The following is a 24,869-nucleotide window of genomic DNA, read 5'->3' on the forward strand; positions in this document are numbered from 1 at the left end:
GGGATTGCTGGGTCATATGGTAATTCTATTTGTAGTTTTTTAAGGAACCTCCATACTGTTCTCCATAGTGGCTGAACCAATTCACATTCCCACCAGCAGTGCAAGAGTGTCCCCTTTTCTCCACACCCTCTCCAGCATTTATTGTTTCTAGATTTTTTGATGATGGCCATTCTGACTGGTGTGAGATGATATCTCATTGTAGTTTTGATTTGCATTTCTCTAATGATTAATGATGTTGAGCATTCTTTCATGTGTTTGTTGGCATTCTTTATATCTTCTTTGGAGAAATGTCTGTTTAGGTCTTCTGCCCTCTCACTTGGTTTTACAGAAGAACTGGGTTATTGCAGGGAGGAGTCTACTTGTTTGGGATACCTGCTGCATTTAGGCACCAAACTGATAGAAGCTTCTGCTTGGCTATTTCCATACATTTGCAAAATAACTTGTAGGGAATGTTGAAAAGTGTACAAGAATGAGCACACGTTTCTAATCTAGACCTTAAAGCATGTGCTCTAAGTTTTGCTCTACAGAACCCTGGTGTTTGCTCACACGCACGAATGAAGGAGCATTGTAATTTCTCATTAATTAAGATTGCCTATGAAGAATAATGTGTCTGCTCTGCCTTGTAACGATCCCATGGACCACAGAACACTTTGTAGAAATACATATTGTACATCCTTAACTGAGTATCTGATTCATCTTTCTTTGTTCATTCTGGGTTAACTGTCACTTCCGTGGCCCCGTGGCAGAGACCTAGCCTGCTGCCTGCCCACTTTCCTGTCTTCCCTCTTTTCCCATCTCTTCCTCCCTTCTCTCCCATTTTCAACAAATATACATCTCTCACCTATCCTCCCGACAGTCACCAAGCAGGGCAGAGCGATGTCTCCGTGCTGTGTGAGTCTCCAGGGCACCGCCTCTGCGGTCCCTGCATACAGCAGGCGCCTTGTCCTGTGTGTTGGCATTCATGGCTGAGTATTGTCAGATTTCAGTCTCTTTCAGTTTACATCATCTACTTGGAATCTTGAGAGCCCATGTCGTGAGGATGTAGGGAGCCCTCAGCGATGCTTCTGGAACGAGCATTGCTCATCTGGCCTGGCCCTCCCTGCAGTGAGCACAGAGCCGCATTGTCTCATGTCGCTCTGTGACTCCTGCTGCCCGGCGCCAGCCCCAGAATTCAGCCCACTGCTCGGCGCTGCTCCCGTCCTGAGGGCTCGCAGCCTTGCTTTTTCTCCCTGCTCCCGTCCTGAACCATCTCGGTTGGAGTTCAGGACCCACAGCTGTAGTCTACACCTGCCTCTGAGACGTGTAAGCTGCCAGAGCATCCCTGGCCTTTCAGAGCTGAAATGTTACATCAGAGATGAGATGGGCCGTGAGTCCTTGCTGAGTGCTGGGTCCTGTGTCAGGAGTAAGAGAAACCCCAGGGCTTCTGGACTGACGCAGCCTTGTGTGAAGTGGGAATGATGTTCTCCTTCAGGGAAAGCACAAGGATTTCTCCACTCCATGTCTGGGAGAGAGGAACTTGTGAGGGTTCGAGGCAGTGCGAGCTTCTTTGGAGCCACCCTCAAGGTCTCCGCAGGACCTGTTGTGTCGCTCGATGGTCCCAGAGGCCCAGCTACCCTGAGGATGTCTGGTCAGCTGTTGAAGAACTGACCTGTGAAGACCCCGAGCTCCCCGCAGGGCCCCTGGACATCAGGAAATTCCAGGCAGGGCTGTCTATCTATATAGACCCCTTGCTGAGCATCCCCCAGCCTGGAACAAGCAGCTCAGAAGAGGCTGGTGCCTGCGAGGGAAGATAGGAAGAGTGGGGCCTCGGGGGGAGGGATGATGGGGGCAGTGTCAGAGGTGACCTCCTCTGGCTCGCTGTCCCCATCGTTCGGGTCTTCGGCCAGGTCCGGGATCATTCTGACCGTACTGTCCTCAAAGTGCACCTGCTTCTTCTTGGCCAGTGGGTCAGCTGGCTCCAGAGTCAGCTCCATCAGGGCATCTGAGTGCTGGAGGGCGTTGGGCTTCCTGGTCACTTTCAGGATGCTCTTCATGTGTATGAAGAGGGAGCCAGGCCCCTCCTTGAGGGCCCCATGGAAGGTGTATGTTTGCTCGGTGTCCCCAGAGCCGGTGGTGCTCACGGCGCTGCCAGAGGGGTCCGTGTACTGCTCTGGGGGGGCCAGCACCTCTGCGGCAGCTTTTCTCTTTTTTCGCTTGCTCAGCAGGAAGTAGGCCAGGCCAGTGATGATGAGCATAGAGCCTGGAAGAGATCTGGGAGGTCAGGATGCTGGACGAGTCCTGGAGAAAAGCCAGAGGCTGTCCACGCCCACCGTCCCAGAGGGCCACTGCGGCATGCCTGTGTGGCCACACTCAGGTCCCCAGTGCTGCAGCCCTCACGCCTGACTTGTCCTCACAGACCCACATCCGACCCGTGTGGCAGGCCTGATGCCTGGCCGGGGGATGTCAGTGGGGCCAGTGCTGTGCTGGGGCCCTCACCCTGACAGTTAGCCAGGAGACCCTGTGCCCCAGGCCCCCTTCTTGCTGACAGCCGATCCTGGTGCTGCCCATCTGTCCTCCCATCACCACGCTCAGCCTCCCTCTCAGGGGTGGCTTGTTGGGGCTGGACCTGCAATGCCTTCAACACACCTGGACTCTATGTTGGATACTGGGCCCAACTGCTGAACTGGGCTTCTCTCCTTTCCCAGGAGTGGGGAGATCCTGCTTTACTGCCCGCTGCCCTATAAACATGGAGGAAATTGCAAATCCCTGTGGGTACAGCTGGCACAGTGTTGGCTCCTCTCCTGGCCCCTCGTGCAGCCTCCAGGCCAGAGGTCCCTCTGTCTCCTGCTGGCAACCCCACCCCGTCCAGAGGAAGGGGTGAAGGTGGCTGTCCCGCCTGCCAGGGCCAGGGCCTCCCATGCATCTCACGCTCTCTAAGGAGTGGGGGGCCGTGGCTCGCTGTGGCCTTGGCAGAGCTGAGTCCTGCTCAGGAGTGAAGGCTGCACGGGGTGTCCCTGAGAGGCCACAACAGGTAGGAAGGAAGAGGAGGCTCCACCTTTCCACCTCATCTCCAAGGGCGGTCTGCTTCCTGGCACTTTTAGATGGGTTGTGAGGAGGGGTGCAGTTTTCACAGCTAAGGAGGAGGGAGAAGGGTCCTAGCAGAAAAAATCATTGTCAAAGCCCAGGATGTGGAAGCATCAAGTTCTGGCTTCTGAGATCAGAGCCTGGGCTGACGAGCAGGGCGCATGGGGTGGGAGAAGGAGATGGAGTTGCAAGGGTCTTTGGGGATCACATTTGGTGTGCCTTTCAAACCAGGCTGAGGAGTTTGGACTTGAAGGGGTAGGTGCTAAGGAGGCACAGAAGGGTTTGGATGGAGAAGTGACTATCTTGCTCCCTCTGAAAGTTCAGACCACACACAAGCATTGGAGAAAAGGTCAGTTTGCTCTTGTGGGTAGAGCCTCTGGACGCCTATAGGAAAGATGCACTTCTTGGGACTTTCCTACCACTTGATCAGTTCCTCATCCCTATGATCCATGCTAGAAAGGGCAGAGGGGCTAGTGGGGACCTGGATCCAGCATCACTGCAGGTCCATGAGCGCGGGATGCAGTCCCTTCTGCTCAGAGCCTACCTGCAGTGGGGGCTGCCTGCCTCCACTACCTCCTGGAGCTCCTACCTGGGATGGTCACGTGCCAGACCAGGACAGGGTGGAGGAAGCAGGCCACAGAGAGCAGCATGTAGGCCAGGAACCTCTGGAAGCAGCCCAGCCAGTGGGCCTTCTCCCTTGCTCTGTAGGCCAGGGACCCTGGCTGACACCTGGGGGGAGGAAGTCCAGGATTGGCAGGGAGTAGGCAGCGACCCAGGAAAGCCCCAGCAATATATAAAGCCATCAGAGTCTGGGATTGGGTCCTATTATGGCCATGTTCCCTGCAGTGGCCTCTGGTTGAACACCCCCAGGGGCTGAAGTCCTCACTGTGGGTTCCACAGTTAGGGGCCTTGCCTGAACCTCTCCAGAGGGTCTCCAGCACTTTTTGTGAAATGCGGCCCAGACATGCCTGTTTGGCCCAGGGTGGGGGACGGTAAATGCTCTCAGGATGCTGCAAAGGCAGTGGGAAGAAGAGTAGGAGACTCAGGGGCACACTGGAAAGTCCACAGTGCAGTGCGGAAAGTGTGCAGTACAGGAGACACCTGGCTGGGACAGTTGTAAGGGTTATGCACTGCACAAAGGACCTGGCCACATGGGTGAGAGGGCTGGAATCCAGCTGCACCCTACTCAAAGGAGCCTTGGCTAGGCATGAGATGGCATTGGCCCAAGGGGGCTTCTCTGTTAACTGGCATGCAAGGACCACACGTGGGCCTGGCAGAGGCCCGATGCTGGGCAGTTTTTCTTAGGGGAGCTGTCTCCAGGCTGCAAAGGAGGAAAGTGTTTGCCTTTAGGTCCATCTCCTTCATCCTCTGAATTGGTTTGGAGCGGGACTCTGCACACCGCCTCCTGCCCAGACTGGGCTTTGGGGGAGTGGTGTGGGCTGGCGGATGACGTATTGGACCAGAGCACAGCCCTCCTCCCACATTCTGTGGCCATGGCTCATTGGTGCCCTCTGGTGTTCATTATTTTGTAACAAACCCTGGCTGGGAGTGGAGGGACTCCAGAGACGGTAAAATGCCCCTTCAGGCCCGGGGCACCTCCCTGCCCTGCCCTGAGAAATTGCAAAGGTCCTTTAGCAGTGACATTCAGCAGAAATGGGGGAGGCCTGCTGCCTCAGGGCTGGTAACCCTGGGAGGCAGCCAGTGGCCTTGCACGATGCCAGGACAGCTGGATTTGAAGCCTGGCTTTTTAGCTGACCACCTAGAGACCCAACTGTCTAGATTCTGAGAACTGTGGCCAGGGGTCAGTCCTTGGCCACCCTGATGACAGCTTCCATGAATGGAGCATGACTGGGCAGAGGTATAGGCCTCTGTGTCCATGTGGTTTCCCAAGATTCTGCAAAATCTGCATTCCTGCCTCACAAATGGGCATGGAGGCGGGCCCTGACTTGTCCCTGGGTCCCGGCAGGAGGTAGAGTCAGTTCTCAAACCCAGCTCTGGCTGCTCCAAGCTGGCTTTCCGCGAGGTACTCGCCCCGTGGTAGATGACTCAGACAGGAGGTACAGTGACTGGTTGAGGATGGGGATGGACTCTGTCGGGGGACTCTGGGTGGGGTCAGGCCCTGAATGGATGAGTCAGTCCACTCCCTGGTTGGGAGAAGGGAAAAGGGGACCATTGAGCTCCACGAGCCTGAGCCCATGTCCAGGCTGGGGCTCGCGGCAGGGTCGGGAGGGAACCTGTCCGTGGCTGCTTCGGGAGCAGAACTTCTACCGGGTCGTGGTCTCATGGGTGGAGGCATCTGGGAGTGTCTGGGGCTGGGGGTGGGAGTGGGGCCGCTCTGGAGGCTACTTACTGGAAGCAGATGGCCAGCAGCTGAGCCACGAAGTAGGCCCCTTCACTCACGGAGACGGCGGCTCCTGTAAACCTGTGGTGGAGGCAGGTGAGGGAGGCCGGGTACCCTCTGACCCTCCCTTCACTTCCCTCAGCTGTCTTCTCACAGCGCCTTGGCCTCCTGGGCCTCTGTGTAGCTGAACAACTGACCAGGAGTTTCTTGACCTAATCTTGTCACCCAGTCAACATGAACCAGAAGCTGCCTGGACGCCAGGGCCTGTGCTGGGTTGGGCTGGGTCTTGGTGGTGGGGGGTAGGGGTGGAGGCCGGGGCCCAGAGATAGGTGAGGGAGCTGCAGGCCAGCAGGGGAGGCGACATTTTCCCCTACACTGTTGCTTGAACACTGGCAGGCACATCCTTCTACCCAGTGTCGCCAGGGCTGACACCGACTTTTGGTTGTCTGAGCCTTAAAGCTGGATCCCTTGCCTTCTCATCATCCGAATAGTCACAGCAGGGGCTGACTGTGTTCCTTAGACAGCCTGAGAATCACTCCCATTCCTTTTGGTCTCACCTGTACTGCCTGAATTGGACACTGCCCCCTGAATCCTTATACCAGCTTCCCCTTTTGGCTTCCCTGACTCCCTGACCCTCACCTCCTGGCCTTCGGTTCCTCCAATCTATCACCACCAAGCTGCCCGAGGGCTCCTTCTGAATCTGATATTCCTCCACATCCAGACTGCTTCAAAGGCTCCTCTGCTTCAAGTGCAGTCTGGGGATCCTCCAGTCAGAATCTCCTGGAGATTCCCGGGCCAGCCCCAGACTGTGTATATCAGAATCTTTGGAGGGGAACTTACATTTTTTATTGGAGGATCTCACTGGCCTATAGAAATGAAATTTCTTAGCATGCCTTTGAAAGCCCTACATGAAGCTGTTAGGTGCCACATGGCCTTTGCACAGGCTAGTGCCTCTTGGGGGTCTCCCCCTCTCTTCTCTTGTCCGTTTGACAATGTTAGTTATTTCGCTCTTTCTCCCTCTGACCATTTAGTACTTAATCTCTACCTTCTCCCACTTTCTCTGTGCCTCCCAGTATCTGCCTACCTCTTGCTCCTCAGCTTTTAAATGGTAATAATGAATTTACATACTGAATACATGACATACATTTCTAAGGGCTGTACAAATACCAATTCATTTAATGATTTTTGTTAAATCACTGTGATTACCCTCAGTTTACAGCTGGCGAAACTGAGTCACATGAAGGTCAAGTCCCTTGCTTATGGTCACATAGCTGATCAGTAGTGGGTCAAGATTTGAACCCAGCACTCAGACTGCAGAGCCTGTATGCCTACCAAGCGCACCAGAGCATGTGCTTTTTTTTTTTTTTGTGGTATGCGGGCCTCTCACTGTTGTGGCCTCTCCCGTTGTGGAGCACAGGCTCCGGATGCGCAGGCTCAGCGGCCATGGCTCACGGGCCCAGCCGCTCCGCGGCATGTGGGATCTTCCCGGACCAGGGCACGAACCCGTGTCCCCTGCAGCGGCAGGCGGACTCTCAACCACTGCGCCACCAGGGAAGCCCCAGAGCATGTGCTTTGATAAACAAGTGACATTGCCTTTTTCTATGTCCTGGAGCAGAGGGGGAAACTGAGGCTTTGGGAATAGAGTGGCTCATTCAGACTTCCCAACTGGTGCTACAGAGGCTGTGCGTCTTGAGGCCAGGGATGCTGGGCCACTCAGACGAGGCAGTGAATCCAAGCAGAGAGCCCTGCCCTGTAGCAACATCCTACACACGAAGGCTTCTGCCCAGGGCTCCATGCTGCCCATGTGGACCTTTCGGCCATCGTTTGTGGGTAAGTGTGAGGAAGGTGCTGAGGGGCCTCTTTGGAAGGAGGAAGACAGAAAGTAGCAGGGGTAGAGGAGAAGTGGAGAAAAGCCCAGAGAAAACCAATGACAGGTCAGCTCCTACTGGTGCCTACTCGTGGCCATGGCCCCTGCTTGGCCCTGGGGACACAGAGCAGGAAGTGACAGTCTTATGGGGAGATGCTCCAGTAGATGGAGAGAACACAGTGGCAGGACTCTGAGATCTCAGGGGTGGGGGAGATTGTGAGTATGGGAGGAGGATGAGTGGAAGAAGGAGTGAAAAGCGGAGGGAGGGACATTTGGGCCTTTGGGTGTCCCTTGCGGAGTGAGTGGGGTGTGAGTGGCAGGAGGGATGGGCTGGGTGGGCAATGGGTGCCCATCCCAAGGGGTAAGAGCAGGGCATGGGTGGAAAACATAGACTAGTTTACAGTAAGGGGCAGGGGTCTTGAGCATGGAAGGAACATCATCTAGGACTGGACCACAGAGTGACCAGATGGGCACAGTGTCCCCTCAGGACAGAGACGGAGCAGTCAGGAAGAGGCAGGGTTCTGGGTAGAAAACAGTCTGCATTAACCAGCCGTGGATCTGGACTGTTCCGTAGGATAATACCCTCCACCTCTTACCCGAAGTGGATCGTTGTGGGTGAACTAGGCAGCCATGTGGAGAGGAGGAAGGCCCGCCCTGCTTCTGGATTGCAGGCAGACAGTGCACCGCGGCCAGGCACAGGCTCAGTAAGATGTGGAGGCCCTTCGGAGCAAGGAGAAGCCCCTTCCAGCCAGCAGGGGCTCCAGGCTCGGGGAGGCTTCCCAGGGTGAAATGCAGGGGTGAATGACAGGCTTTGGGAATGCCGGAGTGGCTGGGAAGGCACTCGTGTGCTCTACAGGATGGAGCAATGGCTTAGAGGGGAGGTGATGTGGGTGAGTTTGAGAAGAAGCCAGAAGCTCCTGGGGTGTAAGTTGAGTGACAAGAAATAAGGTGGAGGCCAGAAGACGGCAAAGGGGTGTGGGCTAGAGGCTCTGGGATCCCTTGAAGGTGGACAGAGGGACCAGGTTTCTAGGTGGCTAAGGTTGTGGCAGTGTGGAGATGGGCCAGAAGGGTGGAACGGGGTTGTGGATGGTGGGTGTGATCCATGTAGCAAACCGAAGAGGTTCCCTGAGGCAGGAGGGCTCCTTAGGACATAGACCAGGCCACCGTGATGAGGGTGGGTAAGGAGGGGAGGAGGTGGGGGGAAGAGGATGCAGCCTGGTGACCCTGCAGGCAGGCCAAGGCTCCCTTAGGATGGAGCTGCTGAGAAGCTGGGCTGTAGAGCCTGCAGGGACCCCAGGCTCTCCTCACCTCTCTGGGATACCACTGCACAGTGATCTTTTTCCCACTAGGGGGCGTCTGTAGAGGCAGCTGGCAGGGTAGAAAGGACAGAGGCTGAGACACTGAAGGGACCCAGGTGGATGAATCTGGGCCCTGCTGTTCATGGGCTTGGTGATGTGGGCTGAGCTGCTTACTCCCTCTGAATTTTTTTTTTTTTTATCTGCAAAACGGACTAGATGCACTTCTTCTGTAGTGCTGTCAAAGGTAAAGGACATAAGGTAAATAAAACATTTAACTGTGCTTGGCATGTAGAGGAGCTCAAATAGATAGTCCTTTGAACTGATTCCCCAATCTTTAAAACAAGAGCTTGGTTATTGTTTTCTGAATAAAGACATGATTGAAGAGATGGATGGATGGATAGATGTATGGATGGATAGGTGGGTGGATGGATGGATGGGATGCTAATTGGTTGATTTACAAGATGATCTGGCTAAAGTCCTTCCCAACAAAGGGATATTCCAGAAGTCCCCTCTACTCCTTTCACCTTTGGGACAGAATGGAGCTCGTGTGGGATGGGGGGATGCTGTGGGTGAGTCTCAGCAGATGGACTTGGGGTGAGCTGGAACAGAACATAGAGGCAGGGAGGGCACATACTCACAGCAGATAGAAAGCCAGGCTTTTAAACTGTCCCTGGAGGAAGGTCTCAGTGCCCACGCCGATCAACACTAAGGGGAGAAGAAGAGGAGGGAAGAGTGGGCCCAGGTGCTCCAGCCACGGCACTGCCTTGTGCAGACTCCTTGGACGTGGAGTGAGCCCTCTCCTGGGGATTGGGGACCAGGGTAGGCTCCTCTCCATGTGACACAGGGAGCTGTGGCTGGGAAGGTGCAAGAGAGCAAGGAGGCTTCAGGATTGGTCTCTGGAAACCAGAGGGGTTTCATGCAGCACCCCAGAGGCCTTTTAATCCAGTCTTCCCAGAGCAGATGCCTGTCCTTCTCTGTCCACATTGGTCATGCTGCCACCCCTTTAGTGCCCCTGAAACAGCCCACACTGACAGGCCACCAAGCCCTGGGCTCCACCGGTGTCCTCCACGTGGAGCGGCTTCAAGGGCCCTTACCACCCTGTAGGCCCATGTGGGCTGTGTTTCTGGGCCCTAGAGCTTGGCCATGGGACCTGCCCCCACCTGTGTTCCCTTTGCCCAGATCACGGTTCTTGCTCTTTCCGTGCCCTCGTTTTCACTTGCTGGCTTGGCGGCTGCATCATGCACTCCTGGCTCATCACTTTGGACCCAGGGCGGATTAAGCCTCTGGGGTTTTGCTGGGACATGAGATGCGGCTCAGCCTCATCTTTCCGCCCGTCTCTTCCTGGCAGTTGGTGTCTGTGCTCAAATACCTGACCTTGCATTTGTACGAGTAAATCCATCTTGGATCCACGTGTGTGGACTTGCTGGGTCCTGGCTGTCTCCTGACTCTCAGGGCTTCACTCAACCAGCCGCAGCCCTGACCCATCCAGCCGCTGATGGAAACGCTCCACGGACAGCATGCAGATGTTCCTCTCGCCGTGGTGACCCACCCCTCAGACCTCTTTCTGGCCCTAACTGATTACAGCCCACTCACCCTACATTTCTCTCTCTGGGCTCTGACGACCCACGCTGGTATTTGCCGAACAGTGACTTTAGCTCGTCTGCCTCCCAGAGAGTCAAAGATGGTGGGACTGAGCTTCTGTTCTCGGCTGCCCGTGTGTGTGGTCCTTCATCTCTGCCGCGCGGGGGGCTGCTTCCCTGGGCCTGATGCCTCCTCTTTTCCCTGGCGGATTCGCTGTGTAAGCACCCATGCTCAGGTGACCGGAGCCCTTTGCCCACTGCGGAAATGCTGTCTCCTGAAATGCTGGGTGGGTGCTGACTTAAGCGCCAGCACCTCGTCCCCTCCCTTCGTGGGGGGATGCGGAAGTACTTCAGGGAGAAGAGGACAGAGCTCTTCCATCGAGGAAGGGGGTGCCTATGTATTCTTAGCGATGGGGGTTCCAGCGTTCCCCGTGGTTATGGGCCAGGGCGGTGGAGGACACTGTCCTCTCCAGGTCCTAGCCACTTGCTGGCTTGTCCCAGGTGAGGAGTCAGGGATGCCACACAGCCTCACTCCCCTCTGCAGTGTTAATGTGACCTGTAGAGCACTCAGTGGCTGATACACAACGGTCACACGTGTCCTGGTTCCTCACAGCAGCCCCACAGCACAGGGAGTTCTATACTCCCCATTTCATAGGGACGGAAATGAGGCTCAGTGACCTTGTATAGTTCCCCCAAGGACACATCTAGAAAACAAAGGACCGATAGAGCAAACTTGAGCCTTCTGGCTCCGGGCGATAGGCCATTTCCTGATTTCCACTGTCGACCTGTGTGTGTGTGTGTGTGTGTGTGTGTGTGTGTGTGTGTGTGTGTGTGTGTGTGTGTGTGTTATGCAGGCAAATATTCATGTATTTAGTTTTCACTGTGTCTCCTGTCCTGTTCTCAGCACTAAGCATTTATTAACTTATGTAATCATCATAGCAGTCCTATGTGAAAGTACTGTTACCCTCACTTTACAGAAGAGGAAACTGAGGCACAGGGAGTATAAGTAAAACAAAGAAACAAACAAACCAATCATGGATGCCTAGGTCAGGTCCTGCATTTCGGTCTCCCATTTGCCAGTTAATAGCTGAGCCAATCTCTCTGAGGATTCAGTAAATTAATTAATGCCAAGCACATCACCGGTGCTCAGTGAAATCACCAATCTTTTGTACAAGAATCCAGTCCAGCCCGGGGAAGTGTCTTCCCACCCAGGGCCCGGGGAAGGGGTCTTCTGCTCAAGACTGTTGTTTGTGATTTTTCACTTCTGGGGCGAGGCAGGACCTTCATCCACCTTGTAATCTTCGTAGATTTGCATGGGCTTCTGGAGATGACCAGCAGATGGCAAGAAGGGGTCTTGGGAACTAAGCCCCTTTTCCAGATTTGCACCCCTTTGGCATATGGAGTGCTATTTTGACGTCTTTTGATGGAAACAGAGGGTCAATAGTCAAAGGGGCATTTCAGGAACACTCTAGAGGCAGTTTGCAGTTAAAAAATGAGAATAACAATAGGGAAAAGAGAGAGCTGGGTTGAAATCCCAGTTCTGTGTGGGTAACGGTGGATAAGTACTTAATTCATCTGAGCTGGGTTTACCATCTGTGGAATGGTGAGAATTCGTTGTATCTCCTAGAGTTGTTGCTTGGACTGGAGAAAAAAAACAGGTCTGAAAACCTGGGATTTGTGCTTATAGATGTCACGTGGCCCATACACACAAGCTCCTTCCTCCCTCTACCTCTGGCCTGGGCAGCTTTCCCAGCCTCCAGGTAGCCCATTTTGCATCAAGGAAAGTGGGGTCACTCTTCCAAAAGCTCTCAACCAACAGTAAACATGCTGGATTCTGCAAGCCCAGGGACAGAGATATGCCCTTTGGTAGGGGGAGGAGAGCAAGGGGTTGAAGTCAGAGACATGACCCCTCAGGCCAGGAGATCTGTAGGGGGTTCTCACAGGAGGCCATAAGTCCCTTTGACACTGGGGCCAAAGGGTCCCCTGCTGGATCCTCCCAGTTCTGGGGCTCATGCTCTCAGAGGCAGACCATGTGAGGCTGAGGCAATGCTTCTGTCCCCCTCATCCGTCTGTCTGCTTGTGGCCTCGACCTAGCTTCTGCCCGCAGCTGTCTGCCCAGGCTCCGTGGTGTCTCCTGACAGCTATTCCTAGACTGTGCTTCCATCTCGTCTTCTGTGGTTTCACAGGGCTCTAGCTCTGAGCAAAATGGGCCAACCTACAACAGCCACTCACCCCAACAAATGACGCTGTGGCCCTTGCCCTGAGCTGGGCCCGGGGACAGAGGAGCTGAGATTGAGAACAGAGATGGGGGACAAATGCCATACATGTCCCCAGAATCAGGGCTTCATTATAACAACTTCTCCATAAGAAAGAATTGCCCCAGAAGAGCCTTGATCCTGGGCGGCATTGTTCTTTGTGCCACAGGGGGTGCGGGTGCTGGGCGGAGCCACCTGTGCTACTTTTACACCCCCACTGAGGGGCCTTAGACTCCTTCCATCCCTCCCTGTTGACTGTCCCTTAGGATCCTGTGGCCCCTCATCCCAACCCAACAGAATCATATTACAAGCCCACCCTGGCATAGTCCGGCCCACCCCTCCATCTCACTTCCCCTCCCTGTCTCCAGGGAGACATCTTTTCTGGCGTCTGGTTAGAAACCAGCATCTGTGGACAAGCCTGTCTTCTGCATCTTATTCCCTGGCCTCTAGTTTCTTTCCCTCCTGTCTGGGCCGAGTCCAACCACAGCACAGTATTTTCTTCTCCCAGAGGCCAGGGCTTTCTTCTGAGTTGCCTTCCCGAGCTGTTTGCTATAGTTCAGACTTAGCAGGGATCAGAGATTCTGGAGCTGTTGTGCAGGCCTGGGCCAGGCACACACCGGAGCATCTTTCCGGACATCCTGAGGCTCTGGTCCAGAGTGTGGGTCGATGAAGGCTATGGGCGTGCAGTGCTGTGACAGAGAACGTACGGCTTGACCAGGAAAGCAGAGTCCTGGCTGCTCAAGCAAACGATAACTCCCTTGCTCGCTTCCTATTCCAGAAAAATGGGGAGGATAAAACATGCATAACTGACTGAGCCTCAGGCTTAGTAAATTATAGAGAGCTGTGCGAATGTAGATGATGGCTAATGGAGTTATTAGGAGAGGCAGGTTGTTCCCATCAGTAGTCTCAGGGGAAGGGGAGGGTTTATTCTTATCCTTTCCTTCCATTGATAAATGTTTTTATTGTGGCTCAAGAGCTCTTCTCTATGTATTGATGTTGTTCACTGATTTTCCTGTCTCGGGTCCCTTCTTCAGGCCTGATTGATACAAGTGGCCCGAAGCCCCATCTACCGGTACATCTCACGTGTTAAGCCCCTCTGTGTAGCCTGCTAAGGGCCCGTGTGCTCCTGAGGATGGGGCCTGTCTGTGGTACTAATGGCTAGGGGGCTATCTCCAAGGCTTCTGGCCTTGTGCTACCTTTGCCTCAGGGCCGATGTCATGGTTGGCTGTAGCTTATCTGTTCTGACTCCATCACTGGGTTGAGTTTTGACACCTGTCTTGCATTCAGTGCAGTGCCCTGGTGGCAACATAGGACACTTCACAGAGGTCACTAGAGGCCATGCTAACTGGCTTTCCATGCCAGGCAGTGGTCTTGGCCCTGGCTGCCTGGGGAGCTGGGTGAGAATGTCATATTCACTGCTGCTAAGGGCACCTCATAACTCCCCACGTCGTATTTATTGCTTTTCTTCATCCTCAGCTATGGCATATCTCCTACTGGTTTTAGTGTCTGTAGGGACATCTCAGGTAGGGACACACTGATCTGATGACAATGACCGGGGATGGTTCAAAGGGGGTCACAGCTGACTGTAGACGTGAAGGCTAGGTTTGCACCATTTCTAAGAACACAGAAATGTTGGAACTAGTTGCTAAGAATCCAATGAGACAATAAAGCAGTAGCTGCAGGTTTCTTAACTCAGGAGAAGTTGTGGCAGATGTTAAGCCTGGCAGGGAAGTTTACCAGTGTGTTGAGAGCCATTCAGGGAACACCTATGAGCCAGGGTTCAGAGACACTATGAGAAAAGGCCAAGGTTTTATAGAAGAAAATTCTAGATATTCAGTTAGAAGAGATTTTAGAGTATAGGGTGGCCCTCAGTGTCCTCCAAGCCACTCACAAGCCTGCTTAGGGAGGATTCCCTGAAGGTGAGAGAGTCCTCATTCTCTACTGGATTCTCTACTATCGACTATAGTAGACCATCCAAGAGGACTATTTTGTTTGGCCTTGTAGATTGGCCAAAGTGCCTGTAGTAGATTGCAGTGATGCCCCTGCAAGCCTTCACCCCCTTGGTATCCACACCCTTTGTTATATGACTTTGCAGTCCCTTGCACTGAAGAGAAGTCTGTTTCCCCTTCCCGTGAATCTGGGCTCAGCAATGTGACGTGCTTTGGACAACAGGATGTTATCAGGTACCAGGCAAGCACAGATGGGAAACGGGCTTGTGAACCGGACCTGCTTTCTCGTGCCTCTGCCATTATCATGGGCACATGGCCAGGCCAGCCTGCTGGAGCACAAGGGACCTTATCATCCCAGCCAAAGCCAGTCTAGACAAACCAACAGCTGTCTGACCCTCAGATAGGTGAGTACACCCAGCCTACGTTAGCAGAGATACCTAACCTACTCGCCCAGATGTGTGAATGATAAAAGCTTATTACTCTATGCCACTAAGGTTTTGCAGTTGTTACACAGCATCATTCTGGCAATAGATAACTGACACATCCACTATTAAAAACAGCTTTATTGAGGTATAATTGACATGCAACAAACCGCACATAGTTAAAATGTGCAATTTGGTAAGTATTGACATATGTGTATACCAGGGAAGCCGTCACTCCAGTCAAGACAGTGAACACATTTATCACCCCAAAAGTTTCCTTGTATCCTTGTAGTCTTACCTTCCAACGCCTCCATCCATTCCCAGGGAAACGCTGTATCTATTTAGATAATAATATAGCTTTTCGTTTTTAGTGTGTTAATATGGTCAATTACATAAATTGATTTTGGAATATTAAAGCAACCTTATATTTCTGGGATAAACTGTACTTGGTTATGTATATTATATATATATATTTTTTTTTGCGGTATGCGGGCCTCTCACTGTTGTGACCTCTCCCGCTGTGGAGCACAGGCTCCGGACGCGCAAGCTCAGCAGCCTTGGCTCAACATTTCTGGGATAAACTGTACTTGGTTATGTATATTATATTTTTATATATTTTAATTTGATTTGTCAGAACTTCTAGAATTTTTACATTTATGTTGACAAGGGGTATTAGTCTATAGTTTTCTTTTCTCATCATGCCTTTTTCTAGTTTTGGTATCACCATAATGATAGTTCATAGAATGACTTGAGAAGTACTCCCTCCTTTTCAAATTTCTGGAAAGGATGTGTAGTATAGATATGATTTCTTCCTTCAAGGTTATAAAATTCAAGGTTATGAAACCATCCGGGCCAATACACCACCTTTTGCTGATGACATCATTTACGTGGAGGGACTCTACACACCTTTGCTGACGCCATTGAGGATACTGACCCTCAGGCAGAACAGCATCCTCCTTGTAGAGACCCACAAGGGGACATTTCTTCTAGGTCTTGATTTCAGGTCACAGTATTTGGCTGAAGTATTTGATTCTTATTCTTTCTTGCATTTAAAGAGAATGCATCTGCTCACTCTTCCACATGGCGGCTTTCCCGGCACTAGAAAACAATGACCACGCCTCCAAATGTTCTCTCTCCATGCTACACATACCATGTTTCTTTCTTTTTTTTTTTTATTGGAGTATAGTTGCTTTACGATATCGTGTTAGTGTATACTGTACAGCAAAGTGAATCAGCTATATGTGTACATATATGCCATCTTTTTTGGATTTCCTTCCCATTTAGGTCACCACAGAGCACTGAGTAGAGTTCCCTGTGCTATACAGTAGGTTCTCATTAGCAATCTATTTTATACATAGTATCAAGAGTGTATATATGTCAATCCCAATCTTCCAATTCTTCCCACTCCCTCTCCTTTTCCCCCTTGATATCCATACGTTTGTTCTCCACGTCTGTGTCTCTATTTCTGCTTTGTAAATAAGACCATCTATACCCATTTTTTTCAGATTCCACATATATGTGTTAATATACGGTATTTGTTTTTCTCTTTCTGACTTACTTCACTCTGTATGACAGTCTCTAGGTCCATCCATGTCTCTACATGTTTCTTTATCCGACCTTTACCTAGCCTATGGCAAGCTAGGAAGGCTCAGGGGAAAGCCCCAGGAGGGCTCCATCTCCCCAGCATCAGCCATTTGTTCCTGACTACATTCTTTTTTGATAACAGGCCTCTTCAGATGGTTGCACAGAGCTAAAGAAAAATCTTAAAAGAACTGTCAGCCCATGAAAAATAAAATGAGGCTACTGGTTCTTCTGGTTTCATCACTGCATGTGATGCAGAAATAACTAATGCGCTGTGGGATGATCTTAATGACCCAAGCGCAAAATGTGAAGAAAAATGTTACTCAGTGTTAAGACCTTTCATAGTCTAGCCCCTTCCTCCCCTTCCAGCCTCCAGGGTCGTATGTTAGCTTGTTCCTTTCCTCTGATCTTTCTTCTTTTTCCATCCCGCAAGAAGATCTCATTACTCACACTGTGCCATCCCTGTGTCCTGCACGTTCCTCTAAAATTAACCAATGGTTGCACAGAGCTAAAGAAAAATCTTAAAAGAACTGTCAGCCCATGAAAAATAAAATGAGGCTACTGGTTCTTCTGGTTTCATCACTGCATGTGATGCAGAAATAACTAATGCGCTGTGGGATGATCTTAATGACCCAAGCGCAAAATGTGAAGAAAAATGTTACTCAGTGTTAAGACCTTTCATAGTCTAGCCCCTTCCTCCCCTTCCAGCCTCCAGGGTCGTATGTTAGCTTGTTCCTTTCCTCTGATCTTTCTTCTTTTTCCATCCCGCAAGATCTCATTACTCACCCTGTGCCATCCCTGTGTCCTGCACGTTCCTCTAAAATTAACCAGCGTTGAGTGAGAATCTAGGTGCCATGAAGTTTGCTGCTTTAGTCATTGTTTCATTGAATGCTCACGTTCCCAGAGCGTAGATGCACTTGTTATTCCCATTTCATAGATGAGAAAACTGACGTTTAAAGTGATTAGCTGACATGCCTAAGGTCACACATCTACTAAGTGGTAGAGAAGGACACAAATTCACCCTCTCAAACACTAGGCTGCAGTGTTTGGCACTGGAATATGTATTTACTAGCTTGTCTCCCTGGTCACCTCATGCGCTCCTCTAGGTTAGAGGTCACACCACCCTAATCTATGTGTCTGCATTGCACAAAGTGGGGGCTCAGCCAATGTTTGTCAGATAAATGAATCCTAGGTGGAGATCCAGATTTTTTGTTCTAAATCTAAGAAGGAGGACACAGGCACAAATAAGTAAAGAAAGAAATGCTTGAAGTAAATTATATTATCTTCCAGTGGTAAGAGGGTGGAACTAAGGTGGGGGTATTTCATTTGCCCATTGGGACAATCAGACTGGAAAACAGTCCACATCCACTTACAGGATCTGAAAACAATACGTTCTTGCCTGGTAATAAATCCACCTGTGGACGTGTTGGAGTGCCTGAAGCTTCCTTAGATGGCTGGAGGTGGTCACTGAGATATACATTTAAGAAGGCTGGAAATTAGCAAGGAAGGCCCAAGATGATTGCCTCAGAAGCATTCTTTTTTTTCTTTTGAAGGCTTTGAATAGGGCTAAAGTCAAACTATGCATTTGTTGTACTCTTTAAAAAATAATGAGAACATCTGGGTTTAAACGCTTCTTTTATCTTAGACTATATTGATAAGCCAAGTCTCCATTTGAATGGAGTGTGGCATGGAATGGGGCTGTCAGGAATGTGGCTCTGTCCTTTATGTAGAGAAGAGGTTAATGGGTCAAAAACCTGGGACAAAGCAAACCTCCTAAGTGATCCCAGGTTGATCGAAAGTAATTGATTTCTGGCAAGCAGGACTTGCTTAAAATGGCTTTGTCTGAAGCCCGGCTCCTGTCCTCGTTGGCTGAGTGGTGCCCTTCTCTTGGGAGCTGTGTGCCGACAGTCCTCAGATGTTCCGCTGCTTCACTGCCCTGTGAGTGGGCCGACTGGGGCTCCAACACCAGATCTGCTGTTTACTGGCCGTGTAACTTCTCCCAAACTACCTAAACACGCTGAGCCTCAGTTTCCTCATTTGTAAAATGGGATTTAGCTCAGCACTCGACCCTCACAGGTACTGGTAGGGCTGCCGCAAGATAATGGCTTTACAGCAAGTTGTCAGTCATGTACCTCTGGACCCATACGTGGAAGGTCCTACTGCAATAATTCCTTCTGGAAATTTGTGCAGATTTGTCTGTCCCCAGATGAGGTCCAGGTGTGGGTTTGGCTGGAGATGGTCGTGGTGGTGCCAGTCAAAGCGTGCTTGGCAATCATTCACAGACAGAGAATTAGCAGTTGGATCAAATATCAGTGACTTTACAGATTTAGAGAACAAACTAGTGGTTACCAGTGGGGAGATGGAAGGGGAGAAGGGCAATATAGGAGTAGGGGGAAAGGAAAAAAAAGGGTTATTATGGGATTATATGAAATCATGTGTGTGAAACTTTTGAAAGTTGTAAAGCACTCTAGAATTTAAAGAAATTTCATTCAATAAGAAAAGATCATATAATATTGCAGATAAAAAGAATATCAGTGTCTTTAGATTTAGGAAGTGTCTGGTCAATCCTTCCTTTGCTTCAGTGTAACTATGTCCACTCTCACCATGACCTTCCCTGCCTGAGGCTGTGCATGGTCAGGACTGACCAATGGTGCGGGCACTACACTGATAGGGTGGCCTCAGCCAGCCTCTTTGGTACCCTCTGTGTGTCTTGCATTCTGCATCCCATCATTTCGCCAAGACGTAGAAAGACATGTCCTTTGGCCTGATTTAGGCGGAAGGCATGCTGATGAAGAGTAGGGTCTCAGGAGTAGATAGTCATCAATGGAAATCTTGCCTCTTTGCTTCCTGAGTGTGAGACTTTGAACCAGGTACTTCACCAGCCAGCCCTCAGTTCCCCCGCAAGTGCAATGGGGACGAGGATGAGTGTGATGGTGCTTCAAAGGGTAGTTATAAAAAAAAAAAGGTCATGAAGAACCTGGGGGTAAGATGGGAATAAAGACACAGACCTACTAGAGAATGGACTTGAGGATATGGGAGGGGGAAGGGCAAGCTGCGACAAAGTGAGAGAGTGGCATGGACAAGTTATGAGGATGAAACGAAATGCTTCATTTAAAACATGTAGCACTGAGCTAGGGTCACGATAAATACTCAGGTAATAATGTTCATGAGCAGCTGTTACATCAAGAGCAGAGGCTGGAAGAGTGAAAAAACGCCCCCGAGAAGCTTGAGTGAGTTTTGCTCTGAGGAAAGTTGAGAGGCCTCCCCACACGGGGCCCAGAGACATTTCCTCAGCAGTTCCTCTTTGCGGGAAGCCCAGGCCTGTCCTTGTGCAAGGACACAGCAGTGAGGAGAGGGCTTTCTCTCCAGGGTCAAGGCCCAGGGAAATGAATCTCCTCACCTCCCTCCGCACCCCAGCCCAGATCTGGAGGGCCTTCAAGGTGTAGCATCTACCCTGACACAGGGAGCTCTTTCCACCCTCTCTCTGCAGGCTTGGGGCAGGGGCTGAGGACTGGGGAGGAAGTTCATGGAGATTCACTCTGGGGGATAAGGAGGAAAGCAGAGGTGCAAAGGGAAGCCAATCCTGCCTTCCAAGCACAGAATGGGGACCAACCTCGCTGGATAGGCCCCTTTCTAATTTTATGGAGGAAGTGCGCCCTGGGCCTCAGCGCTCCCATCTCAGTTGAAACCCATTTTCCCAGGTGCCCCCCTCCTGACAGTTAACGAGAATGAAACACAGGGTTGAGCCTCCCCTGGGGCCTGAGTCTCTGACTCGGATGTCATGACCCTGTCTTCAGGTGGACACAGTGAGAACCTGCTGGAGGGATGGGCACGTAGGGATCCGGCATGTTTACTGGCAGGTGTGCAGTGCTTCCAGTCTGTGTGTAGTTCCCCGGTTGTGTCTTTTCTTTGGGTGGCTCCTGGTGCCACATCTCAGCAACAGGGGGACACCCAATGCCTTCCATGGCCAGGCAGGGGATACAAATGAATGACACCAGCCAAGTGTAAGTCAAATAAGGAGGAGTGGGTCTGTGATGACCTGGAAAGCTTATGACTTCAAAGGGAGAGAATTGCCTCATTTTCTAATTTTCAAAACACTTCTGCCTGGGGGCAATCTGCAAGGCCTGTTTACCCTTCTTTGGCGGTGGCAATGCTCTGTCTGCGCCCACTCATGGTGTGGGCCTGGTCATGGGGGTGGGACAGCAATGACCCCTGGGACCACTGGACATCCTAATGAAGCTTCATTTAAAGGGGCTGAATGGGGAGGAAGAGGTGAGCTGTGCTTCGGCCACAGCCGCTGGGCCTTGCCATCCTGGTGCATGTCCCCAGGTCCTGGCGCCTTTAGAGCTGCTGACAGCCTCAGATCCATCTGCAGAGGGAAAGGGAAACCAGGAAGGGGCTGCTGGATCAGGAGCTGCCTGGTCCCTGCAGGTGACACTCTGGGTGACCTTGGGTCACACGCTTTTCCTAGTTTCTAGGAAACCCACACTCCTCCCCACAGGCAGACCAGGGCTACCTTAGGTCTCCCAGAGTTTCTGCAAAGTGACAGCCTATGTCTCAAGTCTGATTTCCTCTCTAGCAGCAATGCCCCTATAAATGAGGTCTGGACTTCTTAACAGAGGATTTCAACAAAAAAGAGGCTTAAGAGAATAAGGAATTTGCAAATCTTACACATTGGATATAGGCCAGCAGTTCAGTGACGCTGAAAGAAACTCGAGAGTTTCCCAAGATGACTAAAGCCCCTCTTTCTAGCTTCCCACCTGCTCCCAGCACTCTAGAAAGCCCAAACACAATTATTGGAAAGCCTGGCCATTAGAAGGCAATATAGTGGCCTATATTTAGCCTGGATCCTATATCAAAATCAAGGGAGAGGACCGTCTTCTGCATTAACAGTGGCCCTCTGCACAGAGATAAGGGCTGTAGTTCAGAGAAGTTTGTGTGTGTAGCGTGTGTGTGTGTGTGTGTGTGTGTGTGTGTGTATGTATGTGTGGCTGCAGACCCTTCCACTGGCTGGGATAAATCGGACTTTTAAACTGTCTGTAGCTAATCCATTAAAAATTTATATACCTCTTAAAACAGCTTCCCGACAGGAGCCAGGTCTCCCCTCTGGGCAGAGCGTGGCAGGGGGAAGTGTCACTGTGATTTCTGACAGATGAAAGGGGTGCATTTTACATATTTAGAAACCAAGGCATAGAGGAGGGCAGGGTGTAGTCAAGATCAACGATGGTAGATGAGGACTCAAACCCCAGACACAGACACAGGAACCCTACTGAGGGTTAACTTCCCGTCCCCAAGATGGGCATTTAGGGGCCTTGGAGCTCATGTAGGTGACAAGGTGGTTCTGATGGAGGCTGGACCTGGCTCCCCTACTCGTTCATTTACTCAGGGCCCTCAGCAGAGCAATTCCAGACCCGTCCTGGTGCCCACTGGATGGGGCTTCCTGCCCTGGGAAGAAGGAGCTCTTTGGGCAGAGTCCTGGCCTTTTTAAAATCCAGCCATCAGGGCTTCCCTGGTGGTGCAGTGGTTGAGAGTCCGCCTGCCGATGCAGGGGACATGGGTTCATGCCCCGGTCCAGGAATATCCCACATGCTGCGGAGCAGCTGGGCCCGTGAGCCATGGCCGCTGAGCCTGCGCGTCCAGAGCCTGTGCTCCGCAACGGGAGAGGCCACAACAGTGAGAGGCCTGCGTACCGCAAAAAACAAAACAAAACAAAACAAAACAAAAAACAGCCATCAGAGTTCCAGGCCGGCTATCTCTCTGACCTGTAGCATGACCTTGGGCAAGGTCACTGCCCCTATTTGAACTTAGGTACTCCTTCTTGTAACAGGAGGGGTGGTATCAGACCATTGATGGCAGGCCTCCCTGTGCCAAGTCGGGACTAATTGCTAGAAGAGCCTACTGGCCAGCATAGCAGTGAAGCTGGCCCTGAACCCAGGGAATGACACAGATCCCCACTGAGCTCTGAAGTATGTCCTGGGGCTTCTCCCAAAAGGTTTACATCCTCAGTTCTACTTAGCTATGCTCAGTTCATGCATCCTCGGCTCTCCAAAACACCTGGCTAGCAGACTCAGTTATCTCTATCAGAAAGATTAGAAAGCGTGATCCCAGAGGGCCCAGGTGGCTCTCCCAGCGTCACACATCAGTGAGCAACAGGGCTGGAGTAGGAACCAGCACTGTTTGGGTCTGAGCTGGGAGCCATTTCCCATTTTCCAAGACCCATTCGTAAGATTGTGTGTAATTGTGGGCAAGGACTTGATCGGCAGTGGGTGTCTCTTCTCTGTCCCCAGGGGACAGTGGGGGCCAGAGCCACGGCTCAGAATGCTGCCTGCTCACCTCCCCAACACAGATCCTGGCCACGTGCGGGGCTCGGGCTAGGGTCCGGGTCTGAGCTGGGGAAGTGAGCAGGCAGAGCTCAGGGTCACAGCTGTGCAGGTACTACTGTAACCATCTGTCTTCCCAGCAAGTCGAGCAGCCCCCGGATCAGACTGGGTGAGGAACAGCAGTCCAGCACGGGGAATAATTTCTTCCCCCAAACCCTCGGTGTTTTAAGGGAAGCCTAGAATCTCTGTGTCCAGCTCTCTAGCTCAGCCTGCCCCGTGTGCCGGGAATTCTCTCTCCATGAAGTGGGGCTGTGGTTTGAATAAAACAAGATGCACTCCAGTGACCCTTGACTGTGCAATGAGGCAGCTGATTCTCACATTTGCCCAGCCCTTTACACCTTCACCTTCAGCTCCCACCTCCACCTCTCAACAGCCCCCAAGGAGGTGGGGCAGATTCTTTCAATTCATTTCACAGATGACAATGCTGAGGTCACAGGGACGGTGGGTTGACAAGCAGAGATTCTGTACCAGACCCCTGGATCCCATCCCCAGGCTCTCTCCACTGCACCTGCTGCAGCCTTGAAGAGCAGTGTTTCTGGGGTTTGGGGAAAGAAAGTGACGAATATGTGGCCAGGTGTTTCTTCCCATCCCTCGCTGGCCGGCTTCCACCCCTTGGACAGTCCTGTCTGCTGTGCCCAGTACACAGAGGACCGAAGCTGAGGGGTGGGGTCCTACCTGCAGCAGTGGTGATGCCCAGGAGACGACAGGTGTATTCCAGCCCCGTCCAGAACACCTGCAGTTTCATGGTGCAGGGTCCCAGAAAGGCAGGCAGCAGAAGCTCTGGCCCGAGATGTTCCAGGTGGCCTGTGTGCAGCGGGAGGCTGTGGCTACCAGCTCCGGGCTCTTGCCAAACCAGTCCAGGCCACCTCAGCCTGGCCGAGGTGTGAATAGGGCTCACTTTCCCAGCTTGCCAGATGCTCGGCTTAATCATTACCTTGGAAGAATGTCCCCACTGCTCCACGCAGCCAGGGCCTGGTCTGGAGCTGCTGCGGCCCCAGCGTGGCTGTCTGAAATCAGGCAGATTAGGGCTGGGCTAGAGGCAGCGTGGAGCTGACAATTAACTGTTTCTGGCTGGGAGGGGGGAGCCAGCCAAGGAGTCAGCCCGGGCCGTGCCCTACTGGGTAGCAGAAAGGCGCAGAGAAAGTCACATCTGGACCTGAGGCCTTCAGGCTCTGAGAGTCAGTGTCTGGAGGTCCCAGTGTACATGCAGGTTTGTGTTTGTGTGTGTATGGGAGAGAGGGATGTGTCTTTAAATCACCAGCAGAAACAACTTTTGAAATGAGTTCCAAGCCTCTATTCTGCTGTATTTAGGTGGATTAGAAAGCTTTCAAGTCTGTGGCAGATTTGGAGTCTGACCAGACATGCTTAGCTCAGGCCCGATGCCACACACGGACTTTTCTTTATCCCTGACATGCATCCATGACATGTGATGTGGGAAATTACTATAATCTTTGGGAGGTGAGTTGCTATGTCAACAATTAACTAGGTGACCTTGGGGAAACCCAAAGATATGCGTGAACCTTAGTAACTTTTGCAGAAAACAAATGAGCAGATTTGGCTGGATTGGTGGTTCTCAAAGCACGTACTGAGAGCTGCTCCAAGAAGCCTATCCTCTAAAATTGGACAATGGTGGGCTTTTACTAATTCTTACTTTACTAACTGACACAAGGGATTGAATTATATCAAGTTTTAGTTTTCCTCCCAGGCATTTTTCTGGAATTTTTATGCCTCTGGCCATATGGGGTAGACATTAAAAACAACCAAAGGAGGAGAAAAAAAATTCCAAACTAAATTCTAATAATAGAAAACTCAGGCAGAGTCCGTTTTGCTCTTTTCTTTGTTGAGCTTGTGTAAGCCCTCACATAATAAATATTCTTTGCTGTTAAATTATTTTAATTTGATTGATTAATTTGATCAAGATTTCATAGTGTTCCATAAAGACTACTAATTTTCCTGCGTTGCATGAGTTTAAGAACTTCTGTGTTCACGTGATCTTTAAGATCAAGTTTAAAAATGTATGGTTTGACGTATGTGTTTATTTCTTTGGTTAGCTGACTGAGTTTAATAGCAGACTATGTTCATCAACTCCAAACTTCCCAGTTTCGACAGGTCTTGACACTCTCACCTCTCTCC

At 51.4% G+C, this 24,869-nt stretch overlaps 1 protein-coding gene across 4 annotated transcripts; it reads right to left on the reverse strand.

The window, feature by feature from the left end:
* Positions 1 to 237: 237 nt before the first annotated feature.
* TMEM72 (transmembrane protein 72) lies at positions 238 to 23,713 on the reverse strand. Of its 4 annotated transcripts, XM_024739072.1 has the most exons (5): positions 23,412 to 23,713; positions 9,208 to 9,274; positions 5,414 to 5,485; positions 3,653 to 3,792; positions 238 to 2,239 (listed from the first exon to the last, which is right to left on the reverse strand). In XM_024739072.1, exons 1-5 carry the CDS (start codon positions 23,665 to 23,667, stop codon positions 1,761 to 1,763), a joined length of 1,014 nt encoding a protein of 337 aa, XP_024594840.1. In that variant the 5' UTR covers positions 23,668 to 23,713; the 3' UTR covers positions 238 to 1,760. The 4 variants fall into 4 exon arrangements, with proteins under 4 accessions (XP_024594840.1, XP_024594841.1, XP_024594842.1 ...); XM_024739073.1 differs by lacking the exon at positions 3,653 to 3,792 and having other exon boundaries at positions 238 to 2,250; XM_024739074.1 differs by lacking the exons at positions 3,653 to 3,792; positions 23,412 to 23,713 and having other exon boundaries at positions 9,208 to 9,227.
* Positions 23,714 to 24,869: the final 1,156 nt, after the last annotated feature.

This window comes from Neophocaena asiaeorientalis, unplaced genomic scaffold (assembly GCF_003031525.2).
Source record: "Neophocaena asiaeorientalis asiaeorientalis breed wild unplaced genomic scaffold, Neophocaena_asiaeorientalis_V1.1 scaffold202, whole genome shotgun sequence".
In the NCBI taxonomy this organism is placed as follows: Eukaryota; Metazoa; Chordata; class Mammalia; order Artiodactyla; family Phocoenidae; genus Neophocaena; species Neophocaena asiaeorientalis.